The sequence below is a fragment of the Acomys minous genome, assembly GCF_964271855.1.
Source record: "Acomys minous genome assembly, chromosome: 8".
NCBI lineage: Eukaryota > Metazoa > Chordata > Mammalia > Rodentia > Muridae > Acomys > Acomys minous.
In genome coordinates this window covers 30,137,209-30,160,853 of record NC_140489.1, presented here as the reverse complement: position 1 = coordinate 30,160,853, position 23,645 = coordinate 30,137,209, and the positions used below count along the sequence as shown (strand labels likewise).

General features: G+C 40.4%; 1 protein-coding gene across 1 annotated transcript in view; it reads right to left on the bottom strand.

The window, feature by feature from the left end:
- The window catches only part of SPTLC2 (serine palmitoyltransferase long chain base subunit 2), an 88,256-nt gene that overhangs the window by 44,371 nt on the left and 20,240 nt on the right, over positions 1-23,645 (bottom strand). Inside the window, exons 3-6 of the mRNA XM_084793199.1 lie at positions 12,618-12,772; positions 10,903-11,051; positions 5,998-6,122; positions 809-902 (exon numbers count right to left, since the gene is read on the bottom strand). Of these exons, the coding sequence (XP_084649325.1) occupies positions 809-902; positions 5,998-6,122; positions 10,903-11,051; positions 12,618-12,772 (523 nt within the window). The remainder of the gene's footprint in view (positions 1-808; positions 903-5,997; positions 6,123-10,902; positions 11,052-12,617; positions 12,773-23,645) is intronic.

The window sequence follows — 23,645 nt, the reverse complement described above, 5'->3', positions numbered from 1 at the left end:
GTGCCAAACTTCTTTAAAGTGTGTGTGTGTGTGTGTGTGTGTGCATGTGTGCATGTGTGTGATTGGAGTGCTGGGGAGACTCATGCTATCCAGCTTGTGTAGCAAGCTCTTTGGCCTCGAACTCACAGAGATCCACCTACCTCTGCCTCCCGAGTGCTGGGATTAAAGCCTGCAGCACCACGCCCAGCCCAGTAAATGTACTAGAACAGAGATTTGTAAACGAGGAAATGAGATGGAAAACTTGAAAGTCAAATCAAAGGTAGACAGTATAAATTGCAAAAAGGAGCCCCTTCCCATATATTCTACTTATTCATAGATAGATAGAGGTATCTACGCACATGCTCAGGATGACCTCAAATTAAAAACCCTCCAGCTCCAGCCTACCAAGTGCTAGCATCACAAGCACATGCCACCACACTCTGCTTTTTTTTTTTTTACATGGTTATTTATCTTTTCATTTTATGTGTATTGGTGTTTTGACTGCATCTGTCTGTGTGGAGTTACAAACAGTTGTAGGCTGCCATGTGGGTGCTGGCACTGAACCTCTAAAAGAGTAGCCAGTGCTCTGAACTGCTGAGCCATCTCTCCAGCCCATTTTTCTTTCTTTGATTTTAATGTTACACATTTTCCTTTTACTTCATTAAAAAGAGCATCTTTTTAGGAGATTGGACCAGAAGAACATTTTAAATCTTCTACTTCAGCTGCACTGTACTTTCTATTATTAATGTAACTTATGTAATCACCACCACCACTGTTCCCAAAGAGTATCAAACATTGCAGCCAATGGCAAAGCCTGGAACTAACTCACTGTTGTGTTTGAAGATTCGAATGGTTGCTCCTGACAGTCTGGCTCCTAGAACCAGTGATGCATGGTTCAGCTCATCACTCAGAATCAGGCAACCCTGCAAAATCACAAGCACAGGAAGGTAAAATGCTAACAAATATTGGTGACAACTGTTTTTCAAAGATGGGTTAGAAGCAGATGCAGAGTCCTAGCCTATACACAATAGTCTCTTCACCCTGTCAAGTTAATATCCAGATATGGAACAACAGGCTCTCACTTACTTATAGCCTACAAGGTTCTCTTAGCTTTGACTTGAGAGGATTCTGATGTGTTCTTTTGTGAGCAAGGGCAGCTGTAGAAAAGGCGCTTTTCCTCTCACATTAACATGTCTTGAGTTCAAGAAAGGGCCTACTTATAAACCCCAAACCACATAGCATGCAGAATGTGGTTTAGCCTCTTAGGCTCTCTGAACACACTTTAGCACATCCGTTAAGCAGTGCAAAGCCCGATGCTGCTCGTGCTTTACTCTCCCAGCCTCTTCCTCTCCCATCTCTCATGGGACCCCTTGACCTGATAAAACAAACACAGAAACAGGTTTTTAATCTTTCAAAATTGGCCCCAGCAGGGGCTGAGGGTATGAAGCTCAGTGGTAGAGAGCATTTGCCTAGCATGTACAAGGGTTGTAGCCTCGTACAATAGATAAATAAATGAAGGAATGAATGAATAAATAAAGAAGTAAATTTCCATATGAAAATCATCTCAAAATACCCCAATGGCCAAAACAAAAACAAGTTAAGTAACAAAAACAGGTACTCACTGCTGGATATGGGTGGCACAGGCCTTTAACAGAGGTCTTGTGTGGCAGAGGCAGGTGGATCTCTGAGTTTGAGGCCAGCCTAGTCTACAAAGTGAATCCCAGGACTGCCAGAGCTGTCCTGGTTTTGAGAAACACAAATAAAACAAATCCCAATAATAAATTTAAAAGAAAAGAGGTACTAATATTGGATAATTAAACAAATAATGAGATACTCATGAGTCCATACTCATATAAAATAGAGAAGAAACCCTTCTTCCACAAAACTCCAATAAATAAATATAGAAGGAATGAGAAAAATCGAAGAACACCAAAGCTTAACTGTCATTGGCTATGCAAATCCACACTAAAATTAGTGTATGAAAGTTTAATTTAAAAAATATTCTTTATAGGCCAGGTGTGGTGGCACACACCTTTGATCCCAGCACTTGGGAGGAAGAGGCAGGTGGATCACTGTGAGTTCGAGGCCAGCCTGGCATACAAAGAAAGTCCAGGTTAGGCAAGGGTACACAGAGAGACCCTGTCTTGAAAAACAAAAACAAATAAACAAAAATTTATGTTGGACAGTGATGGTGCACACCTTTAATCCCAGCTCGTGGGAGGCAGAGGCAGGTGGATTGCTGCGAGCTCAAGGCCAGCCTGGTCTACAAAACAAGTCAAGGACAGCCAAGGCTACAAAGAGAAACCCTGTCTCGAAAAAAACCAAAACAAACACCACCAACAACAACAAAAACCACCACCAACAACAACATAAAAAACCCAAAACAAAACAAAAACTCTTGGAGAAGACGGGTAGGATCTCAGAGTCATTAGTCTGTACTTAGCAGGCCTGGCTCTAGTGTACTTTAAAAACATTCTCTCAACAGACATAATTCAATTTCCTTCTCTTTCCAGATAATTTATTTTTCAGGCAAAATCTGCAAAGCTGTGTTTTCAGATTCTCTAGTCAACATTTTTAAGTATCAGTCTGGCTTTTTCTTATAACCTACTGTCAATTTCTATTACATCATTGGTTCAAAAATAGAATTAATGTGAAATACTAGGAGGTAACATCTAGGAGTATACCCCTTAGGCAGTATGTTAAGGAATTTTAAGGCATATAACATATGAAAGAGAACTATTATCATACTCATACTCAGTTTACTGAAGAAAGTCATTCTTATCCAAGCACAGGCACAAGAAAGACTCAGCACAAAGGCCTGGATTTTAGAATATGTGGTGTATCATCCTTGAACAATCTACCAACTCAAAGAGATTTAGCATCACAAAGCATTACCATCGTTAAGAGATCAGGTAATAGCCACTACAATTTAACTATACTATACCATAATTAGGAAAACTTATCTTTAAGGTAGTACCTTTCATGTTAGTACAGGAAAAGTCTAACTCTAAACAATGATTTGTTAGCATTTATAAGCATATAGGGAGATGCAAAGTGAGGTCATTTAATCTTCTAGAGTAGAAAACCCTGAGTCAGAATTTCAGGTTTATGTTGCCAAAATGCAGAATCAATGTAAGGAAATACATGCTGTAGCTTCCAAAGAACTTTCCCATGCTATACAAGCTGCTGAACACACTGTGTTCTAACACATCCTTCTTATCCTTTAAGTCCATAGGATGTACAGAGTCCCTTCTTTTACTCCTGCCACTAGTAACTTGGCCTCCTCTCTTTTTATTCTGATGGATCTAGTTACATTTGGATTTTTTTGTTTTATTTCTGACCTTTTTGAGATAGGCGTGTGTGTGTGTGTGTGTGTGTGTGTGTGTGTGTCTGTAGCTTTGGCTGTCCTGGACTCGATTTGTAGACCAGACTGGCCTCAAACTCAGAGATTCATCTGCCTGCCTCTGCCTCTGCCTCCTTGAGTGCTGGGATTACAGTTGTACGCCACTGTGCTTGGTTCCAGCTCTATGATTTTTTTTTTTTTTTGAGACAGGGTTTTTCTGTGTAACGGCCTTAGCTGTCCTAGACTCAATTTGTAGATCAGGCTGGCCTCAGACTCAGAGATGCACCTGCCTCTGACTCCCAAATGCTGGGATTAAAAGTGTGCACCACCAGGCCTAGCAAAAGGTGTAACCCAGGCTGGCCTCGAACTCTCTGCCTCGGCCTCCTTCAGCAAAGCCTACTGGCATGCACCACCACAACCGGCATGATTTCTTAAGCTGGAAAAGCTCCCTCTTCCCCCAAATAAGCATTTACTATACACTGAGTGTGTAACTCAGGGAGAAGGCACATGCAATCAACTCTAACCACTTTTAGTGTTATATAGGTCTGACTGTATATTGCTTTAGCTTTATCCTGTAATTTGTGATGTTACATTTTATTGACTACTTTTTGTTTTGCCTTTTTTCCCACTTATTTAACTTCCAAAATCTGTGTGAATAATTTCTGATTAAACTTCACTGTGGCCAAAAACCTTACTTTAGTAATTTTAATATTTCCAAATATATTAAATTTATTTAAACCCTAATAAAAAGGGATGGCCTGTTAGCTGAAGCAGGAAATAAGGAGGTTGGGGGGGGGGATTGGACTCTGGGAGATAGTCAGAGGCACAAGATTTGCCCAGGATTCTGAAGATGGACGTATGAAACAGAACAGAGGTAACCAGCCTCGTGGTAGAACTTAGACTAGAATAAACAGGATATTAGTTATGAGCAGGCCAGGGAACATGCCTAGCTACATTGGCCTTGGCCTTTGTAAATATATTTAAGCCTTAGAGTTGTTATTTTGAGAGCTGGGGTGAGGGAGGAAAGTATGCGTTTATAATGTATCCTGGGAAATAATATTCTGTTGCTGCTGGGAAGTGTTTGGTAGGTGTCTAGGAGGTTGACACTGTTTTCTCAGTGTTCTGTACCCTAGTAGTTCTGTTCTAGAACACTAACTGTAGTGCTTTCTCTACTCTCCTCTGAGTTTCATCAGTTCTGCTTCCTGTTATCAGGTCCCTAATACATCTTGATTAATCAATTCTTTGCATTATCCCATATTCTTTATCTTCACAATATTCCTTGGTCTTTATCATCAATATAGTAACTTCAAATTTTTTATTAGTTTGCATGCTACATCTTCTTCATCTTTTTTTTTTCTCACTTTGAAGGCTAGAGATCAAACCAAGGATATGTACATGCTAAGCAAGCAATCTACCACTGACTTGCAATCTCAGACATTTTTCATCCAGTTATTTCTGACTCAGTCGCGGCTCCTCATCTCTATGTTGATCTCAATTCCCTGGGTTTGAGAAGTCTTCTTGCTTCAGGCTCTCAAGTGGCGAGGACGGCAGGTGCATGCCACTGTGCTATCTTTGTCTTTTTACTTGTAATGTTCATACCTTTATATTTCAAGTAGGTTCACTTAGTATTAGGAAACTTACTAGTTTTATCTCATCTGAGAAAATCTGCCTTCTACTTCAATGCACAAGTGAAGTAGTTACATTGTTAAGGTATCAATACACTTGGGTTAGCCTCTTACATTGCTATTTGCTTACTGTTTGTACCATCTGTTCCTTATAGAATCATACAGTTATACCTGAATTAAACTTACACTAATCCACTATAAAGGAAACTTTGAGGAAAAGAAAAACTATGTGACATGTTCACAGTCATAGATAAACTGGATTATATAATCAGCAGACAAGCAAACTCAAGTCTGAGGTAATCCATTGCTTTTGTCAATGTGTCATCTCTAAACATAAAAGCTAAGATAAAAAACAAACAAATGGGGGCTGGAGAAATAGCTCAGAGGTTAAGAGCCCTAGCTCTTCTTCCAAAGGTCTTGAGTTCTATTCCTAGTAACCACATGATGGCTCACAACCACCTATAATAATATCTGGTGCCCTCTTCTGGCCTGCAAGCACACATTCAGGGAGAATACTGTATGAAAAAAATAAATCCTTAAAAACAACAAACAAGCAAGCAAGGGAACAAAGAAGAAAACAAACTCAGCCCACAGTGCTATGCAGCAACATTTAGAAAGCACCTGGCCATCTTTCTTTAACCCTCACAAGTGGTATCATAGGATGAACATGCCAAGATGTAGATATATTCACATATATATGTATGTTATATTTTAGTATGATTTACCTAACTATCAAGGGAAATGTATTTTCATATTTTTCTACTTAGGCAAAATAATTAATTTTCTGAATTAAACTTTTCTTTCATAATTTGAGTCTTTTGTGGTTTATTCTCATCAAAATCCCTTCAAAACTGTACAGGAAGAAGGAAGGACCACAGCTTCTAAAGGGAAAAGTCTAACTGCTATCAGCTTTGCAAGATAATGCTTGTCAAAAATCTATGATGGAGTATCTATGCAAAACAGTCTAATAGCTCTTGCCTGGGAATGCTTATCAAAACAGAAGAGCGTATTGTAAGTACAAGAGAACTGCCACAAACGGCGCCATCTTACTTTGCCAACGAGAGCAGGAATGTTCATTGAGTTTGTTGCAAATCCCATGCCATAGGTCATAGCAGCTTCCACGCCTAAGAACCCTGCTACCAGTTTCTCTAGCTCTTCATGCTTGTCCAGGTTTCCTGTATAAAGTCAAGTAATAAAATCAGTATCATAAAATCCTCAATTTTAAAAGCACTACTTTATTAAGAGAAAATAGGCCAGCAAGCTAGAACAGTGGATAAAGACCCTTACTGCCACCCTGACCACCTGAGCTCCATCCCTGGAACCAACACTATGGATGGAAGAAACCCAATTCCTTTGAGTTGTTCTCTGACCCACACCACCTACATACATCCATGCGCACACATGCACACAAATGTAATAAAAATGTTTTTAAGCATGGGGTGGTAGTATACACCTTTAACCCCACAACTCAGGAGTTAGACCAGGCGGCTTTGAATTCCAAGCCACCCTGGTATATAGAGTGAGTTTCAGGACAGCCAGGGTTACACAGAGAAACCCAGTCATGCAAAAGCAAAATAATTAGTTAGTTATATATTTTCTGTTGAAAAGCAAAAGACAAGACAGACACACACACACACACACACACACACACACACACACACACACCAGAACACTGGAAGGACAAGAACTAAAATCCTACTTATGGATATTTGTAATCCTTAATACAATCAGTGAAAAATAAGAACTAAATGCATGAGTAATATGATTAAAAGGTAAGCTGTGGTTCATTAAGAAGACACTCTGAGGGGCTGAGGGGCAGCTCTGTGGCAGAGCAGAAGCATAGCAAGTGTAAAGCCCAGAGTCACATTCTAGCACCAAAACAGCATTGTAACTGTTCCACCTAAGAACATACCCAGTTTGGAAGTCCTCACAAAAATAATCAGTAAAATAAGGTCAATAGGATTGGGCTAACACCACCCTGGACAAAGAAATAGACATACACAGAGGAGGCACAGAAGTAGACAGGTCACCATTATGGACAGCTCTCCTCATCAACTCAGTTACAAAAGAAAAAAGCCAAAGAACAGAAACAGGAAAGGACGACAATTAGGCAAGAAATACTGAGTTTGTACATGAACCTGAGAATATGTTCACAGGAGATTGTCATAAAATCAAAAGGATCCAGAGCACCAGCAAAGTAATGCTTGTGAGGAGAGATTCACAACAGGGGACAATTGGAATTTGATACACTCAAAAGAAATAAAGGTCTTAAAAACTAAGAACAATTTTAAAAAGAGGAAAGATTCTCATATGCAGAACCTAAATTTAATCACGTGAAAGTGCAATGGGGTCACTTAGGGATGGAAAAGGGGAGGGAAGACAGGATGGTAGTAGAGGCCCCAGATATGAACAACATACAAGCATGTATGTATTCAAATATAAGAAGAAAAACATAGCCGGGTGGTGGTGGTGCACGCCCTTAATCCTAGCACTTGGGAGGCAGAGGCAGGAGGATCACTTTGAGTCCGAGGGCAGCCTGGTCTACAAAGTGAGTCCAGGACAGCCAAGGCTACACAGAGAAACCCTGTCTTAAAAAACAAAAACAAACAAACAAACAAAAAAGAATGAAAAACATTTAGTTTTCATGTTAACTAAAAGCATTGTGTAAAAAAATTTAAAGCTTCCATGGGGGCTGGAGAGATGGCTCAGTGGTTAAGAGCACGGTCTGCTCTTCCAGAGGTCCTCAATTCAATTCCCAGCAACCACACGGTGGCTCACAACCATCATGAGATCTGGTTCCTTCTTCTGGTGTGCAGGTGTACATGCAGGCAGAACACTGTATATGTAATAAATAAATAAATCTTTTTTAAAAACTTAAAGATTCCAAGAATATGAAAAACAAATGCCCAGAAAAAAGCAAACAAAATAAAACAAAACAAAAAACCAGCAGAATTCATTACTGCAGAAAGAGGAACTACAAGGCTGGAGCACATGCAGCAAGCAGAGTTCTCATCACATGTGTCTGGGTACTTTAGAGATCATTAACTATATTTATATATTATCTATCACCATTACAGATCTTTAAACAACAAGTCTTTTTGGGTAGCAGACTGGAGAGGAGGAATGGCACAAAACAGCTGGGAACCAGAATAACATCGCATCTGACTGATGGGCCAAAGAACAAGGGGGCAACACTCCTCACAGGACACTTCCAACTTCAAATGAGACGAGGCCATTAGTCAAGTAATACATTATACAAAAGACAGTTTCTGATATCAGATTTCACTCCCCTACACGCCCAGGGATGCATGCACTCTACCAATGAAGGAATTCATTATTGAAAGGAAGATACAAGTAACAAAGATACAAAACGGACAAGGGAAGTAATCCATCTCAACCCCCAAATAAATACCAGAATGTAATTGTCGAGCAGTCCTGAGAGGAACCATTCCAAAGCAGACAGGATGGCATTATATCAAAGAAACAGCTAAGACTGTTCATTAGACTACAGTAAAAAAGAAATGTTTCTCAAAGATCTTCCTCTTGGGTTTAATTGGTAAATTTAGAATTTAAGGCTCCTCCAGCACTAAATTGGCATGGAATGTAGGAAATGAAACATACATGATGTAGCTACAAAGTAAAAGACTAAACCAGTTTCTACTTTACTGAGCTATTTTTAAATAAACTTAAACACTTGGGATTTTTACATGAAAAATGTTCATTTTCTTAATAACAAAGCCAAACAAAACAACAGCCAGTGCAGACATGGTACACACCTTTAATCTCAGCACTTACGAGGCAGAGACAGGCAGATCTGAGTGCCAAGACAGCTTATCTACACAGTGAGCTCCAAAATAGCCAAAGCTAATTAGTGAGACCCTGTTCCCAAAAAAGAAAAGAGACAGACAGACAGACAGACAGCTTAGGTTCCTTACAGAGCTAAGATGGCACACACCAGACTTCCAATGTCTGAAAGAAGAAGAACATAGAACCTCTGAAAATTTAGAAGGGAAACCAATAAGACACAGTTTAATGTATTCTAGGTCTTTGAAAGGAAGAAATATTTATGTCTTGGCCCACAGCAATGACATGCACACTTGAGAGTTGGGGATAAATCAAAACTTAAATAACTACGGAAGGGACCTAAGAGACTTTATTAACAGTAGTAATGGTGCTCTAAAGACGAGTAGTGTGGATATAGAGTCTGAAAAGCACTTGTGAATAAGGCAGGACACATGAGAAAGCTCCTAATTCTGTTTTACTTTCTCTTTATTTCACTTTAAATGTAGTATGTTGAGTGAGGTACTGTGGCGCTCAAAGTTGATGGGAATCCCTTTATTCTCTTTGTACTGAGAGGTAGAGCACCATTCCCGTAGCCCTTGAACCAGGCTGGGTCAGTGATTGGCATTGACAAATGCACAGCAGTGGTTAGTCTGGGAAAAGTCTGCTGCAAAGAAGCCCAAAACAGTGACAGGAAGAAATGACAGAACTCTTGTCACTTAAGCCAAAAGGCAGTGGCTTCATAAGACTTGAGTCACTAAGCAGCCACTGCCTGCAGCCATGTCAGGGACCCTGCACACAAACCACCCAAATGGACTGACACACCAGTTCTTAGACCTTGTCCACTCTAGTGAACTGTTGATTCAACTTTCTCAGTTTTAAATGTTGAAAAGGCCACTTTATAACTTTAATAGTTAGCAGTTCTCTACAAGAAGAAGAGGAAGAAGAAAAAAGAAGGAGGAGGAGACCGCAGCTGGGCATGGTGGCACACACCTTTAATCCCAGCACTCGGGAGGCAGAGGCAGGAGGATCTCTGTAAATTCAAGGCCAGCCTGGTCTAAAAAGCGAGTCCAGGACAGTCAGGGCTACACAGAGAAACCCTGTCTCGAAAAACCAAAAAAGAAAAAAGAAAAAAGAGAGAGAGAGAGAGAGAGAGAGAGAGAGAAGAAGAAGAAGAAGAAGAAGAAGAAGAAGAAGAAGAAGAAGAAGAAGAAGAAGAAGAAGAAGAAAGAAGAAAATTCTTTACATAAGATCACTAATCCTAGGCTGGAGAGATGGCTCAGAGGACTCGCTATTCTTTCAGAGGTCCTGAGTTCAATTCCCAACAACCACATGGAGACTCACAGCCATCTATAATGGGATCTAATGACTTCTTTGGGCCTGCAAGTGTACATGCAGATAGAGCACTCATCTACATAAAATAAATAAACCTTAAAAAAAAATTGAGACAGGTGTGGTGGTGCATGCCTTTAATCCCAGTACTCTTTGGGAGGCAGAGGCAGGTGAGTCATTGTGAATTTGAGGACAGCCTGATCTACAAAGTGAGTCCAAGACAGCCAAAGACCCTGTCTCGAAAAACAAAAACAAAAACAAAACAAACAAACAAACAAAAAACAACAACAACAACAAAAAATATTGCTAGTCCTTCTCATTTTACAGACTTACAGCAGTAGTTTACATTTACTGAGTCTGTTCAAAGGTTCCAAGTGCTTTACAAGAATTCAGGGTTATTATCAGCCGTAGTTTGCCAGTATGATAGCACATTGTCTCTTATAGTACCCATGGAATAAGTGGCACTTCTAAGATTTACAAGTCAATAAAATCCAATAGAGCTAAGCGTGGTAGAGCATGCCATTAGTCCCACCACTCTTCAAGAGGCAGGGGCAGGGGCGATCTTTGTGAGTTCAAGGCCAGCCTGGTCTTGGCTGTCCAGGACAGGCAAGGATACAGAGAAGCTGTCTTGAAAAACAAACCCGCCTCCTCCCTCAAAAAAATCCAACACAGAAACAAATAAAAAACTTCACTATGAACATTATGTACATGAAACACATGTTGGAAACCATCTCAAAATATAAAAGAAAGTATCTGCTGGACCTGAGCTAAGGCAAAAGGCCAAGTGTCTGTGTATTTGTTACTCTAGCACTGTGCGAGTATTACTCCTGAGCTCACACTTACCAATCTCCTGGCGAGTGCTGCACACTCCAGCTCCATACCCCTTGAGAACTTTGGCAGCTGCTTCCTGACATGATCCAGTGTTCCTCGCAAATCCAAGATAGTTGTAGGAGCCCATGTTTATAACACCTTTAATTATATTCCCAGTGTACCTGTGTTTCAATGACATAAGCATACACATACTTAACTGTGACACACACGGATAACAGAACAGGAAGCACCATGCACAGAAGTGAAGAAACCTGTGACATTCCCTATGATGGGAGCTCAGTCAGAGTGCACATCATGGTCCACGAACCAGCCAAGGCTGATGGTTCCCCATCAACCCAAGGAGAAGTAAGTGCTGAAGCTTTCAGTGCCTACGATCTGGGACTTACAGGTGGCTGGAGCTGGAACTTCTATACTGCAGAATACTATTAGCCACTACAAACAATGAACTTGTACTGAATTCACATGTAGGCAACATGTTACCAGCACATTAGCAAATAAAAAGAACAAAAGCATAATTTATGACATAGGATCTATTTACATATCATTAACTACCTGTGCAGTACACACACATCTCCATAAAACACCTGAAGGGACAATTCTGACAAAGGGAGCATGACAAAAACCAGGGTGAAAGCAATGGGCACCTCTGCAGAGGGAAGGCTCTGTGATCTAGTGGATTTACACAAGGGCCAAGGTTAGCTGTTCCTGGGAACTATCAAGTTATTTACATTATTTACCCTCAAAAAAAAAAAAAAGATGGCATATAATATTCATGCAATCTAAATAATAAAAATTTAAGGATATAAACCATTTTTCAAACTAGTACATTTATGAAAAATATTAGTTTGTTTTTTTAAGGCTCCATTTATCCGTAAGTCATTTATCCTAATTAAAATATCTAACAATCAATTCAGATATACACAGGATTTTTCTTTTGAAAACATAGTATAAGAGAGAAGTGTCTTGTCCTGACACCTGGTTGAACAAGAGATTTTTCAACCTGCCTCTCCTAAGCCTGTAAGGAAGATGAGGCAGAGGAATTGTAAATTCGAGGCCAACTTAGGCAGCATAATGAGAGTCTATCTAAAAAAACAGGAAAATAAATAAATAGTATGAATTTACAATCCAATAAAGAATAAAATGAGAGAGAGAGAGAGAGAAAAGAATAAAATGAGAGCCAAGCTTGGTAGCTCATGTCTTTAATCTCAGCATTCAGGAGGCAGAGGCAGTTGAGTCTGAGTTCAAGGCCAGACTGGTCTACAGAGCAGCCCAGGACAGCCCAAGACTACATGGAGGAATCCTGTCTCAAAAAAAAAACCCAATCAACAGGCTGGGCATGGTGGTGCATGCCTGTAATCCCAGCAGAGGAGGCAGAGGCAGGAGGATCGCTGTTACACAGAGAAACTCTGTCTCGAAAAAGCCAATGAACAAAAGAGAGAGAGAGAGAGAGAGAGAGAGAGAGAGAGAGAGAGAGAGACAGACAGACAGACAGACAGACAGACAGACAGACAGGCAGACAGGCAGACAGATGGAGAATAAAATGAAACAGAAAAATATTTTAAACTTCAGTGGGGGCTATGGGTACAGCACTTGCCCAGTATGTGTAAGGTTTAAATCCCAGGGCTCCCTCCAAAAAATATTCTAAGAACAATGAACAGTATTGCCCATTGGTTCCCAGAAAATCATACTGCACCTTCAGCTGCTACATTTGCTTTGACACCACTCACTTGAATGACCAGTTGTAGTCGTGGGATTGTCTCTCCATGACATCCACCCTGGCTCCAGGCACACTACAGATAGGGCGATTCCAGTTGTCTCTGATCCTCATGTAGAGGTTCCTTGTATAAAAGTTTTCAAAATCCTGATACAATGACACAAAGTCCTGCCAACAAATAGTGAAACAGAATAAAGTTAACTGATGTACCTAAAGAAAAGTTTTACAATATTTCTCTTCATACCTCAGAATGATGTCAATCAGTCAAATTTAATTAACTGACATTAAAAACCATTTAGCTGGGTGTGGTGGCACACGCCTTTAATCCCTGCACGTGGGAGGCAGAGGCAGGTGGATCACTGTGAGTTCGAGGCTAGCCTGCTCTACAGAGACAGTCTGGGATAGCCAAGGCTACAGAGTAACCCTGTCTTGAAACCACCTTGCCTCTCTTCCCCGAAAATATTTAAGGAACCATTAACTCTATATTTATTTGAAGTCTTTTTGATCAGGTAAATGTTGTTTAGCTTGGATGTTTGGCCTGTATTTCATTATGTCAATAAGTAAAACGCACAAAGGTAGAACTAACAGATTTAACTTGAGGCTAGACCCGTAAAATATAACCCTATCATATAACTCTGCGATTAAATAGTTTCCCTTCCTAACAATCTGGGAAAAACTATCCTCCCACCTGCCCCTCCAATAATAATGTAGGGGAAGATGCCAGAAAAACCATTATACTCCCAGTAGCAAAGAAAAAAATTTCTAAAATAAAATTTTTTTTGTCCTTTGCATATGCTCAAGGATCAAAATCAAATACCCCAACAACAACAACAACAACAGATTAAAAAAAAAAAACAAACAGAAAGAAAACACAAGTGTGCTTTACCTTAACTGGCACTTGACTGAGCTTGTTATCAAACTATGTTAACTGTTAAGTAAACCTATCAAAAATATTTTTGAAGCCACATAGTTCATACTAAAAAGACTAAAAATTCTAAAGTAGCCGTATTGACTAGGACTTTGAAGTGCCTAGCCTCCCTATAGTTATCATCTATTTAGATAGTCCCAGAGAACTGGAAAGGACTCTTTGAATACGAAAACCAGACTGTTCTCTCATAACTCTTTCTAACATTTACCTTTTCCTTAAGGCAAAATAAGCCACCTCACATCCTATCATCTCTATCATTTTTCCAAGAAAATAAAGAATATTGGGGGGAAAAAAGAATATTGGGGCTGGAGAGATGGCTCAGCATTTGCTATTTTTGCAAGGACCCAAGGCAATTCCCAGAATTTAAAACTATCTAATTCCCAGAATTTAAAACTATCTATAACTCCAATTCCAGGAAAACAAATGCACTCTGAACTTACGCACAGACATTTGCAGGCAAGGAACTCATCCTATTTTAAAACTTCTTCCCTTTGATGGTCTCGCTTCCATCAAGAATACCAGCTGAGTAAAAGGGACAGAGATACTCAAATTCTAACTAAATATTTTACTTTGGCTATTATTCACCATGTATTTATTTCCCAAAGGAAACTTAAAAAAATAAAATAAATAAGTAGACTTCCACCCTCACACTGACAAGAGTAACAATACCAACTCATTTTGTTGTTTTGGAGACACAGCCTCATGTAGCCCAGACAGGTCTCAAACTGATCATGTAGCCAATGATGACCTCGATCCTGCTTTCATAAGTGTGAGATTACAGCATGCCCAGTTTAAGTGGGGTGGGACTGAACTAAGGGCTCTTGTGCATGTCAGGTGAGCCCTCTATCAACTGTGCCACACCCCCAGTTCCTGACCTCTTCTACTGAAACTGAAGTACTGATCATCTCAGTTCTTTTTTAAAAATTTTACTTTTGGGGGCTGGAGAGATGGCTCAGAGGTTAAGAGCACTGACTGTTCTTCCAAAGGTCCCGAGTTCAATTCCCAGCAACCACATGGTGGCTCACAACCATCTATAGTGAGATCTAGTGCCCTCTTCTGGTGCACAAACATACATGCAGACAAAAACACTGTATACAATAAATAAATCTTTAAAATTTTTTTTACTTTTATTATTAATGTGTATACATGCATGTGCACATATGCATACAAGTGGTGTGTGTGCCACAGAATTTGTGGAGGGCAGAAGACAGCTTCTTGGAGTTGGTTCTCTCCAAACACCTTAAATGGGTTCAATGGTCTCTAGGCTTGCATGACAAGTGCCTTCTGCACTGAGCCATCTCACCAGATTCTAGACACAGTACTCTCGGATATTTTCTGCCCTATGGAGATGGGAAATATTAGAAGAAATTATTATGAGGGAGATGGTGCTGTGCCTTTCACATTTGAAAAATTCTTTTTGATTCTGCTCAGTTATTTTAAAGTTTCATTCAACTGTCTTCTAAATGCTGTACATTAATGTTTAAGTATGAACTTTTTTTTTCCAGAGACAAGGTCTCTCTGCGTAGCCTTGGCTGTCCTAGACTCACTTTGTAGACCAGGCTGGCCTTGAACTCACGGTGATCCACCTGCCTCTGCCTTCTGAATGCTGGGATTAAAGGCATGCACCACCACCCCTGGCTCAAGTATGAATTTTAGATACCTTAAGGAACTATTTCCTCACAGGCAAATTTTTATTAGCAACAAAAAATAATAATGTTTTAGCTATATCAACATGGAATAAAAGAAAACAACAAAATCAAAACAACCGTCCTAGTTCTTCAGATACCAGGAAGGTTACCAAAAGCCAAGCTAGAAAAAGGGTTGCTGGCTACAGCACGGCAGAGCTTCACCACTCCTAAGCTAACCATAGGCAACTGCTTAGTCTGTTATGCATGATTAAGAAAGGAGTGAGTTCAAATCTCCCAACAGAGAACGTCATGGTCAAGTATTTCCTTACAGAGGCAGGAGTGGACAGCAAATACCTGAGAGATGGGAGACAGCAGCAAAGAGAAAGAGATACAGTGAGAGATGTCAGGTCTAACACAGTGGAACACAGGGGCAATAGAGGGACTCAGGCTAAATTTAACTTCTCTCGACCCTTTACCTAAGTCCTACTGGCTTTAGTGGCAATAAGATGTGGAAGCTGATCCAAGGACGGCTTAGCCCAGAAGAGAAACAACTACAATATCTACTGTCCCACACAGCTTGCGCCTTTGCTACTTTAGGAGTAAGGTTAAAGTAGGAGTAAGGTTAAAGTAGGAGTCTGGTGAAGGCCCTTGCTGCTAAGCCTGACGACCTCAGTTCAGTCCTCGGACGTCACCAGGAAGGAGAGAATGGACTCCTACATGCTGTTTTCCTGACCTGCACACACATGCTAAACATGCTCTTCCCCAATAAACAAGTGAGTGTAACTTTTTACAACTTAATATAGCACATTGTTGAATTCTTTGACAGACTTTCAGGATGCATTAAGGAACAAAGTGGGTCTCTCTTCAAAGAATGAAATAATTTCTACCTCTATTTCACCATCTCCCTACCTCTTTCTTGTCCTAGCTTAGTCACTGTGGAGTGACTTTTGTCAGGGCTGACCTACAGCCACCATACACAGTCACTGAACAAACATTTACAGAGCAGTTCCTTCTAGGCACTACCTGGGCATGAAGGACAAGGAAAGTAAACACAACTTCTCCCTTCCCTAAGGTCTCAGCATGGCAGACAGGTACATAGGCACAGGCAATGCCTGGTTAGATCGTATGTGTTCTGTGAAGGGACAGGGACAACAGATAACCAATGAGACAAGTCCAAGCAGCCTTTAGGCGTGTATTCTTCATAAACTTCTCACAAGCACAAATAAAGAATCAGCACCCCCTTGAGACTGTGTGCTAGACTGTTAGACTTGATGCTCTCATCAGTTAAGAGATTCCTTTACTCCCTGTGAGTGGTGGTGCACACCTTTGATTCCAGCAAGATCTCTGATTTCAAGGCCAGCCTGGTCTACAGAGAAAGTTCCAGGACAGCCAGGGCAACACAGAGAAACCCTGTCTCAAAGCAAACAAAACAAAAACAGAAAAAAAAAAAAAACAGAAAAAAAAAAGAGAGATTTCTTAGAGAAAAACTCAAATTCATGGACTTGTTAACTAAGTATCACTGTAAATACCACCAACAGTAATCTGAGGTCATCTTATTAACTAGCCAGTAAATATCCTTCATTAGTCTCTTTAAGGTGAACCTTTGACAAAACACACTATATTGTTTAAAACTAACATCTCACCTAGTCCAGTCTATGAAGGCCTCCTTCTTTACGGTCACAGAGGAAAAGACAGGCACTACCACCTTTCTTTCTTTCTTTTCTTTTCTTTTCTTTTTTTCTTTTCTTTTTTTTTTTTTTGGTTTTTCAAGACAGGGTTTCTCTGTGTAGTCTTGGCTGTCCTGGACTCACTCTGTAGACCAGGCTGGCCTCAAACTCACAGCAATCTGCCTGCCTCTGCCTCCCGAGTGCTGGGATTAAAGGCGTGCGCCACTAAACCTGGCATTACCGCTTTTATACAGGAGACTTTCCAACAACTGTTCGTGTGCATCATGTGCAATTCTGTCCCAACAAAGGTGTCTACATATTGTTGCATGACAATGAGATGCAAAGATGAATAATTATAATGGCAGCAAAAATTTCTTGGGCACATGCCAACTGCTTTATATATACGTGTGTTTCTACATCCGTCGGCTATCTCTGAACCCTCTTGCACAGAAGACATCATTTCTCCAGCTTTCGGAGAGACAACATTTTTTTTTACTGTTAAGGATGCAGCTAGACCCAGAACCAGAATCTAAACTGGATTTCCTAGTTCCAAACTATGACCCTAATCCCAATGCCATACTCTCATTGTGACAGGTGGGTATGCAATCACACACGCACTTGCTAAAACACACACACACACACACACACACACACACACACACACACACAGTTACCACCACCACTACCACTCTCCCCCCACCCCTACTGAATTTCCAGACACTCTTGAGAGCAAGGTATGGAAGTGGTATGGTAAGTAGAAATAAAATTTGGAAGGCAGAGCCACTGTTTTTCTTTTTGTACCATGTATGTAGGCTCCATGCAAACCCATAGCAGACCTTCACACTGCAATACTCCACATTCCATGGCATGATCCCTGTGGCACCAGCATTTTACTAGTCTGAGGTGGCTTCTTAGCTGGAAGAAGAAGGCCTGATCCGCCCCGCCCCCCAGACCTTTGCGATATTACAAACACTTGATTTCCTCTTCACTTCAGTGGCCTACAGGAATTTGGGGGCTAATTCCACTGCAACTTTCAACTATATTAACAACACATTCTCTGTAATCACTAGTTGAAACATATTTAGTAAGTTGTCAGTATTTATAGACTGAAAGAACAAAATTTAAATAATTTGTTGTCCAACGACCACCAAGTGACATGGCTGAAATGGAAATCCTAGCAGCATCCCAAACCAGCACCACTGGTGATAAGCTAGACCCAAGAAAAGTCTTCAGGGCCAGTCCTAGCTCAACAATTTTCATTTATTTTAGAGTCCAGGTATTGTGGTTTGGATCTCAAGTGCCCATAGCAGCCTGAGCACTACTGGGAGGTTGTGCACCCTCACAGAAAGATCTTGGGGGTCTGACCTGGAAGGAGATGGTGAGACCCTAACCTCAGTTCTCCCTCTGCTTTCTGGCTGCCATAAAATGAGGAGCTTTGCTCCGCATGGGCTCTGCACTGTGCCTCATCACAGGCTCATAAGCAACAGACCTGAAATCTCCTCAATCACTGTTTCCACAAACAGTTCTTCCTTTGAAAGGTTGTTTGGTTCAGGTTTTCTTGTAATCACAGTGAAGGACATTCTAGAGTTCAGATTTCAATATATCGAAGGACAAACTTTCCCTCAAATTTGAGCATGTGAAGCAAATAACACTACTCTGATGTTGGGGTAACATGTGCAGAAATATGCCAACATCAAGACAATTTAGAGTTCTATCCTTGACTTTTTGTAAAGTGTAGGAGATAAAAAGGGAACACATAAAGCTACTCCAGCAGTCAATACATGGTCCTTAAAGAACAAATTTGTTGGAGTCATGAAATACTTTATGTCTATTAAAATCTTGGATAAGATATATATATTTGAAAAGATAAAATATCTAGGGGGCTGAAGAGATGGCTCAGAAGTTAGGAACACTGACTGGTCTTCCCAAGGTCCTGAGTTCAATTCCCAGAAACCATATGGTGGCTCACAACCATCTATAATGTCATCAGATGCCCTCTTATGGCCTACAGGTATACATGCAGGCAGAGCACTGTATATTTAATAATAAATAAATAAATATATTTTTTTAATCTATAAAAGCAGGCAGATCTCTAGGTCTGGGGCTACATAATGAGTCCCAGGCAGCCAGAGCAACTTAGTGAAACCCTGTCTTTAAAAAAAAAAATAGTAAGGGCCAGGAGGTGGTAGCACATGCCTTTAATCCCAGCACTTGGGAAGCAGAGGCAGGTGGACCACTATGAGTTCGAGGCCAGCCTGGTCTACAAAGTGAGTCCAGGACAGTCAAGGCTACACAGAGAAACCTTGTCTCAAAAAATTAATAATAATAATAATAATAATAATAATAATAATAATAATAATAATAATAATAGCCCGACAGATGCAGTGGCACATGCCTGTAATCCCAGCACTCAGTAGGCTGAATCAGGCTATCTCTGTTAGTTTGAAGTCAGCTTGGTTTATAAAGTGAATCCAGGCCAGCCAAAGCTACACAGAGAAATCCTGTGTCAAAAATCAACAGAAAGTGACAGAAAAAAAAAAAAGTGCTGGCAGCTCATCCACACGATCTGGGTTTGATTCCTTGTCATCACTTGGCAGCTGACTGCAGTTTCAAAAAACTCAATGCCCTCTTCTGCTCAGTGTCCTCTTCTGGTCTCTAAGGGCACTGCAAACATGTGATAGACACAACATGCAGGTAAAACACCTATACATATAAAGTAAAAATACACAAAAAGTCTAGATTATTTTTAAAGGCCATTCTTGTACTCCGGCTCCAGGGTTCTGACACTCTTCCTGGCTTCTGAGGCTACCACACACAGAAAGCATACAAACAGAGAAACACAACAATACAAATAAAAAATAAAGCCTAAAAAAGTAAAGAAAAACTGCAATTCTCGGAAAAAACAAAAACATAAACCCATAACCTTATTATCATGTTGGTGGAAATACACAATGGTGGAGCAGAAGCTAGGGACTCTGGCTTATGCCAACAACATAAACATCCCCTATAATCAAGCAGTCTCATTCTTTCCAGTATCCCAAAAGAGCTGATGCATATGCAGACAAGTGCTTGAACAAGAATGCTCACAGCAGGAGTGTCCCCAAGAAACAACAGTAGTAGCAAAATGTGGTAATGCCCACACAATGGAACAGTATCCAGTAGTTAAAAGGGATGAAGTACAGATTCAAAAGCCCTTAGCCAAAATGCTTGAGACCAGAACTTGGAGTGTTCTGGGGTTTGGGAATTATTTGTCTAGACTTCACTGGTTGAGAACACAAATATTCTAGTTATAAATGTTCACGTGCATTATTACTTGCTGTGATGCTGGGTGAGCCTTGAACACATGCTAAAGGTGTCAAACACAGAAGGCCACACTTTATATCATTCTTTTTTGAAATATCAAGGATAGGTTTTTTAGAAAGCAGGTTAGAGGTTGCCAGGTGGCTCACAACTGCTATTAACTCTAGCTCCAAAGGATCTAACATCCTCCTCTGGCCTTTAGAGGCATCTGCAGACAGAAACACACACTCTCAAACAGACACATACAAATGTGAACAAAAATAAAATCTACTTAAATATATATTCTACAATAATTAGGAAAAGTTTTAAAAAGCCATTAAGAAAAAGACAGAAGCCGGGCGTGGTGACGCACGCCTTTAATCCTAGCACTCGGGAGGCAGAGGCAGGCGGATCACTGTGAGTTCGAGGCCAGCCTGGTCTACAAAGCGAGTCCAGGATAGCCAGGGATACACAGAGAAACCCTGTCTCAAAAAACAAACAAACAAAAAACCAAAACCAACCAAACAAACAAAAAACAAGAAAAAGACAGAAGCCAGGCATGGTGACGCAGCCTTTAATCCCAGCACTCAGAAGGCAGATAGCTGTGAGTTCGAGGCCAGCCTGGTCTACAAAGAGAGTTTCAGGGCAGCCAGGGCTATTATATAGAGAAACCCTGTCTTGAAAAACCAAAAAAAGACAGATAGGAAGGAAGGAAGGAAAAAGAAAGACAGAAATCTAACGAGAGAGAGAGACACACACAAGATACAGACATGTACTTCATGAAACTGGAACTCCCAGTGGTCAGCAGTCACATGAACATTAGTCCCCACTCAGCATGCTGTATGGCTGGGACGTCTGCTGTGATATCAAGGTGGTGTTCTCATGTCATAGCTGTTCTTCCATTTAATATTCATTATACTCAGCACCTAACTGTCCAACAGCATTTCCAGGTAAGAGTTACATGTGTTTTTTTTATTTATTATAAATAACCAACAAAAAGGTTCAAAAAATAACCGGAAGACTATTGCAATTAAGCAAATTCCAAACTTTCTACATAAAAGAGAAAATATTTTCTTTGGCATAAGTTAATTTTGAACACTTCAAATAAGTGATGTTTTGTTTGGTTTTGTTTCCGAGAGAGGGTTTCTCTGTGTAGCCTTGGCTGTCCTGGAACTAGGTCTATAGATCAATCAGATTAGCCTTAAACTCAGAGATCTACCTGCTTCTGTGCTGGGATTCAAGGTATACAAAACCATCACGCCTGTCTCTGCTTTTTTTGAAATGGAATGAGGAAGACACTGGATTATAGCTATAGATGTAGCTACCTCAGTCAAAAGAAAAATGACAACATGGCATCTGCTCCCAGCAGTCACTTTGCCATTTAACTGGTAAATTCACATGCTATTTTCACCAGCGCTCACCTGAAGGAGAAAATAAGTGTAACCTGCCCTCAGAACAAATGATGCTTTCCCTCAAGATGCAGAATTTGTGTAAGTGAATGCAAGAGTCCAAAGATTTAAACTGCTGTTTTCTACAGAAAAGAATCCTATTGAAATAAATTTGATTACTTTAAAACAATCCTTTTCACAAGCTTTAGAGACAAATGTCATCTCTGCTTACTCCCCAACTATTTCCTTTTACTAATTCCTCTAAGAATTATTTCCTGACTAATCTCAATGATACACAAAACTTTCTGTTCTGCATTTTAATATAATCCAAGCACTATCTATGTTTTTGCAAAGGTAAGCTCTGTGTGTGTGTGTGTGTGTGTGTGTGTGTGTGTGTATTTCCTCAACAAAAAATAGAATCTACTTAAGAATAAACCTATGTCATAATTTTATCTCATAAAATTAAGTATATACAAGGAGCCCCGAATAATTAAACTAGAAACTTATTTTCTAGAAATACCAAACAAGATCCAAAGATAACCCAGATACATCGCCATTCCTGCATTATCTCGTCAGCTATCACAGTCTGAGTACCAGCTCCACAAGCACATGATGGTTCTCCCGCTCAAAAACTGCCCAGGCCTCCCCACTGCCTCCTCATTTCTCATTCAAAATGTATATATCCAAAGCATTCTAAACTCGTGTATCGTATATAAATGACACTTCAGCTACCATCACCCACAACCACCTTCAGTTTGGTCCAACACGAGGTGAATACACAAATGAACCACTGTACAGCACAGGAAGTGGCTAACACTGTAACTGAGGTGAACAAAGCCAGCATTCTGTGGATTCTCTCTGGGTAGATGCTCTCAGCTGGAGCAGAAGGACAATCAAATACGTGATCAAGTTTCCAAACATGAAAATTGATTTGTCTGCTGGATTAAGTTATGAATAAAGGTCTTTACTTGTGTTGCTTTTTTAAAAAACAAGAAAAAAAAAAGACCACAAAAGTCTTTTAAAATAGTTTTTGTTCAAAGATTTATTTATTTACACTTTATGTGTATGGTGTGTTGTCTGCGTGTGTCTGTGCACATGACCACATATGTGGCCTGTGGAGGCCAGAAGAGGGTATTTGATGCCTAGAGCTGGAGTTATAGACGGTTGTGAACAATCCTACAGGTGCTGGAGTTGAACCCAAGTCCCTGGAAGAGCAGCCAGTGAGTGGTCTTAACCACTGAGCCATTGCGCTACCTCTGAAAAACACATTTAAAAAAAACTGTTTAAGACAAGTCTCTCTTTATATATATAGTTCTAGAACTCTATGTAGACCAAACTGGCTGTTAAAGCAAAAATCCGCATACCTCTGCCTCTCTAAGTGGTCTGTAACACCACACCTGACCTAAAAAAAACCATAGTTTTAATGAAATTATCTTGTAAGCATTTAGGATAATTTGTAGGAAGGCTAACTTGTGAGTCTGGAGTGGAAAGTAGGTACAAAATGGTTGAGATGAAAAAGAAAGAAACAGTGTTGGGCTGTGGTGGCACATACCTTTAATCCCAGTACTCAGGAGGTGGAGGCAGGCAGATCGCTGTTGAGTTCGAGGCCAGCCTGGGTTACAGAGAGAGTTCCAGGACAGCCAAGGCTACAGAGAAACCCTGTCTCGGGGGGGAAAAAAAAAAGAAAGAAAAGAAAAAAAATCTGAAGACAGAAAGAGAAGTGCACACCTGTAATCCCAGCACATGGGGAGGCAGAGGCAGGTGGGAGTTGAAGGCCAGCCTGGTCTATATAAATCAAGTCCAAGACAGCCAAGGCTACACAGAGAAACTCTGTCTTGAAAACAAAACCAACCAACCAAAGCAAACAAACAAAAGAAAGAGATACCTGATTCTGAGTTTTCAGCAATCTGAATTCTCTTTTCTTTTTTAAAATTTTGTTTACGTGTATAGGTGTTTTGTCTGCAAGCTATGGGTATCCCATGTGTGCCTGGTGCCCTTGGAGGTCAGAAAATGGTCTGGTTTTAATTCCAGCACTAATGGATCTCTCTGAGTTCCAGGACTCTGGTCTATATACAGAGTTCCCAGACAGTCAGGGCTATGTAGAGACCCCCCCTCTCAAAAACCAAAACCAAATAAACAACCAAAAAGCAA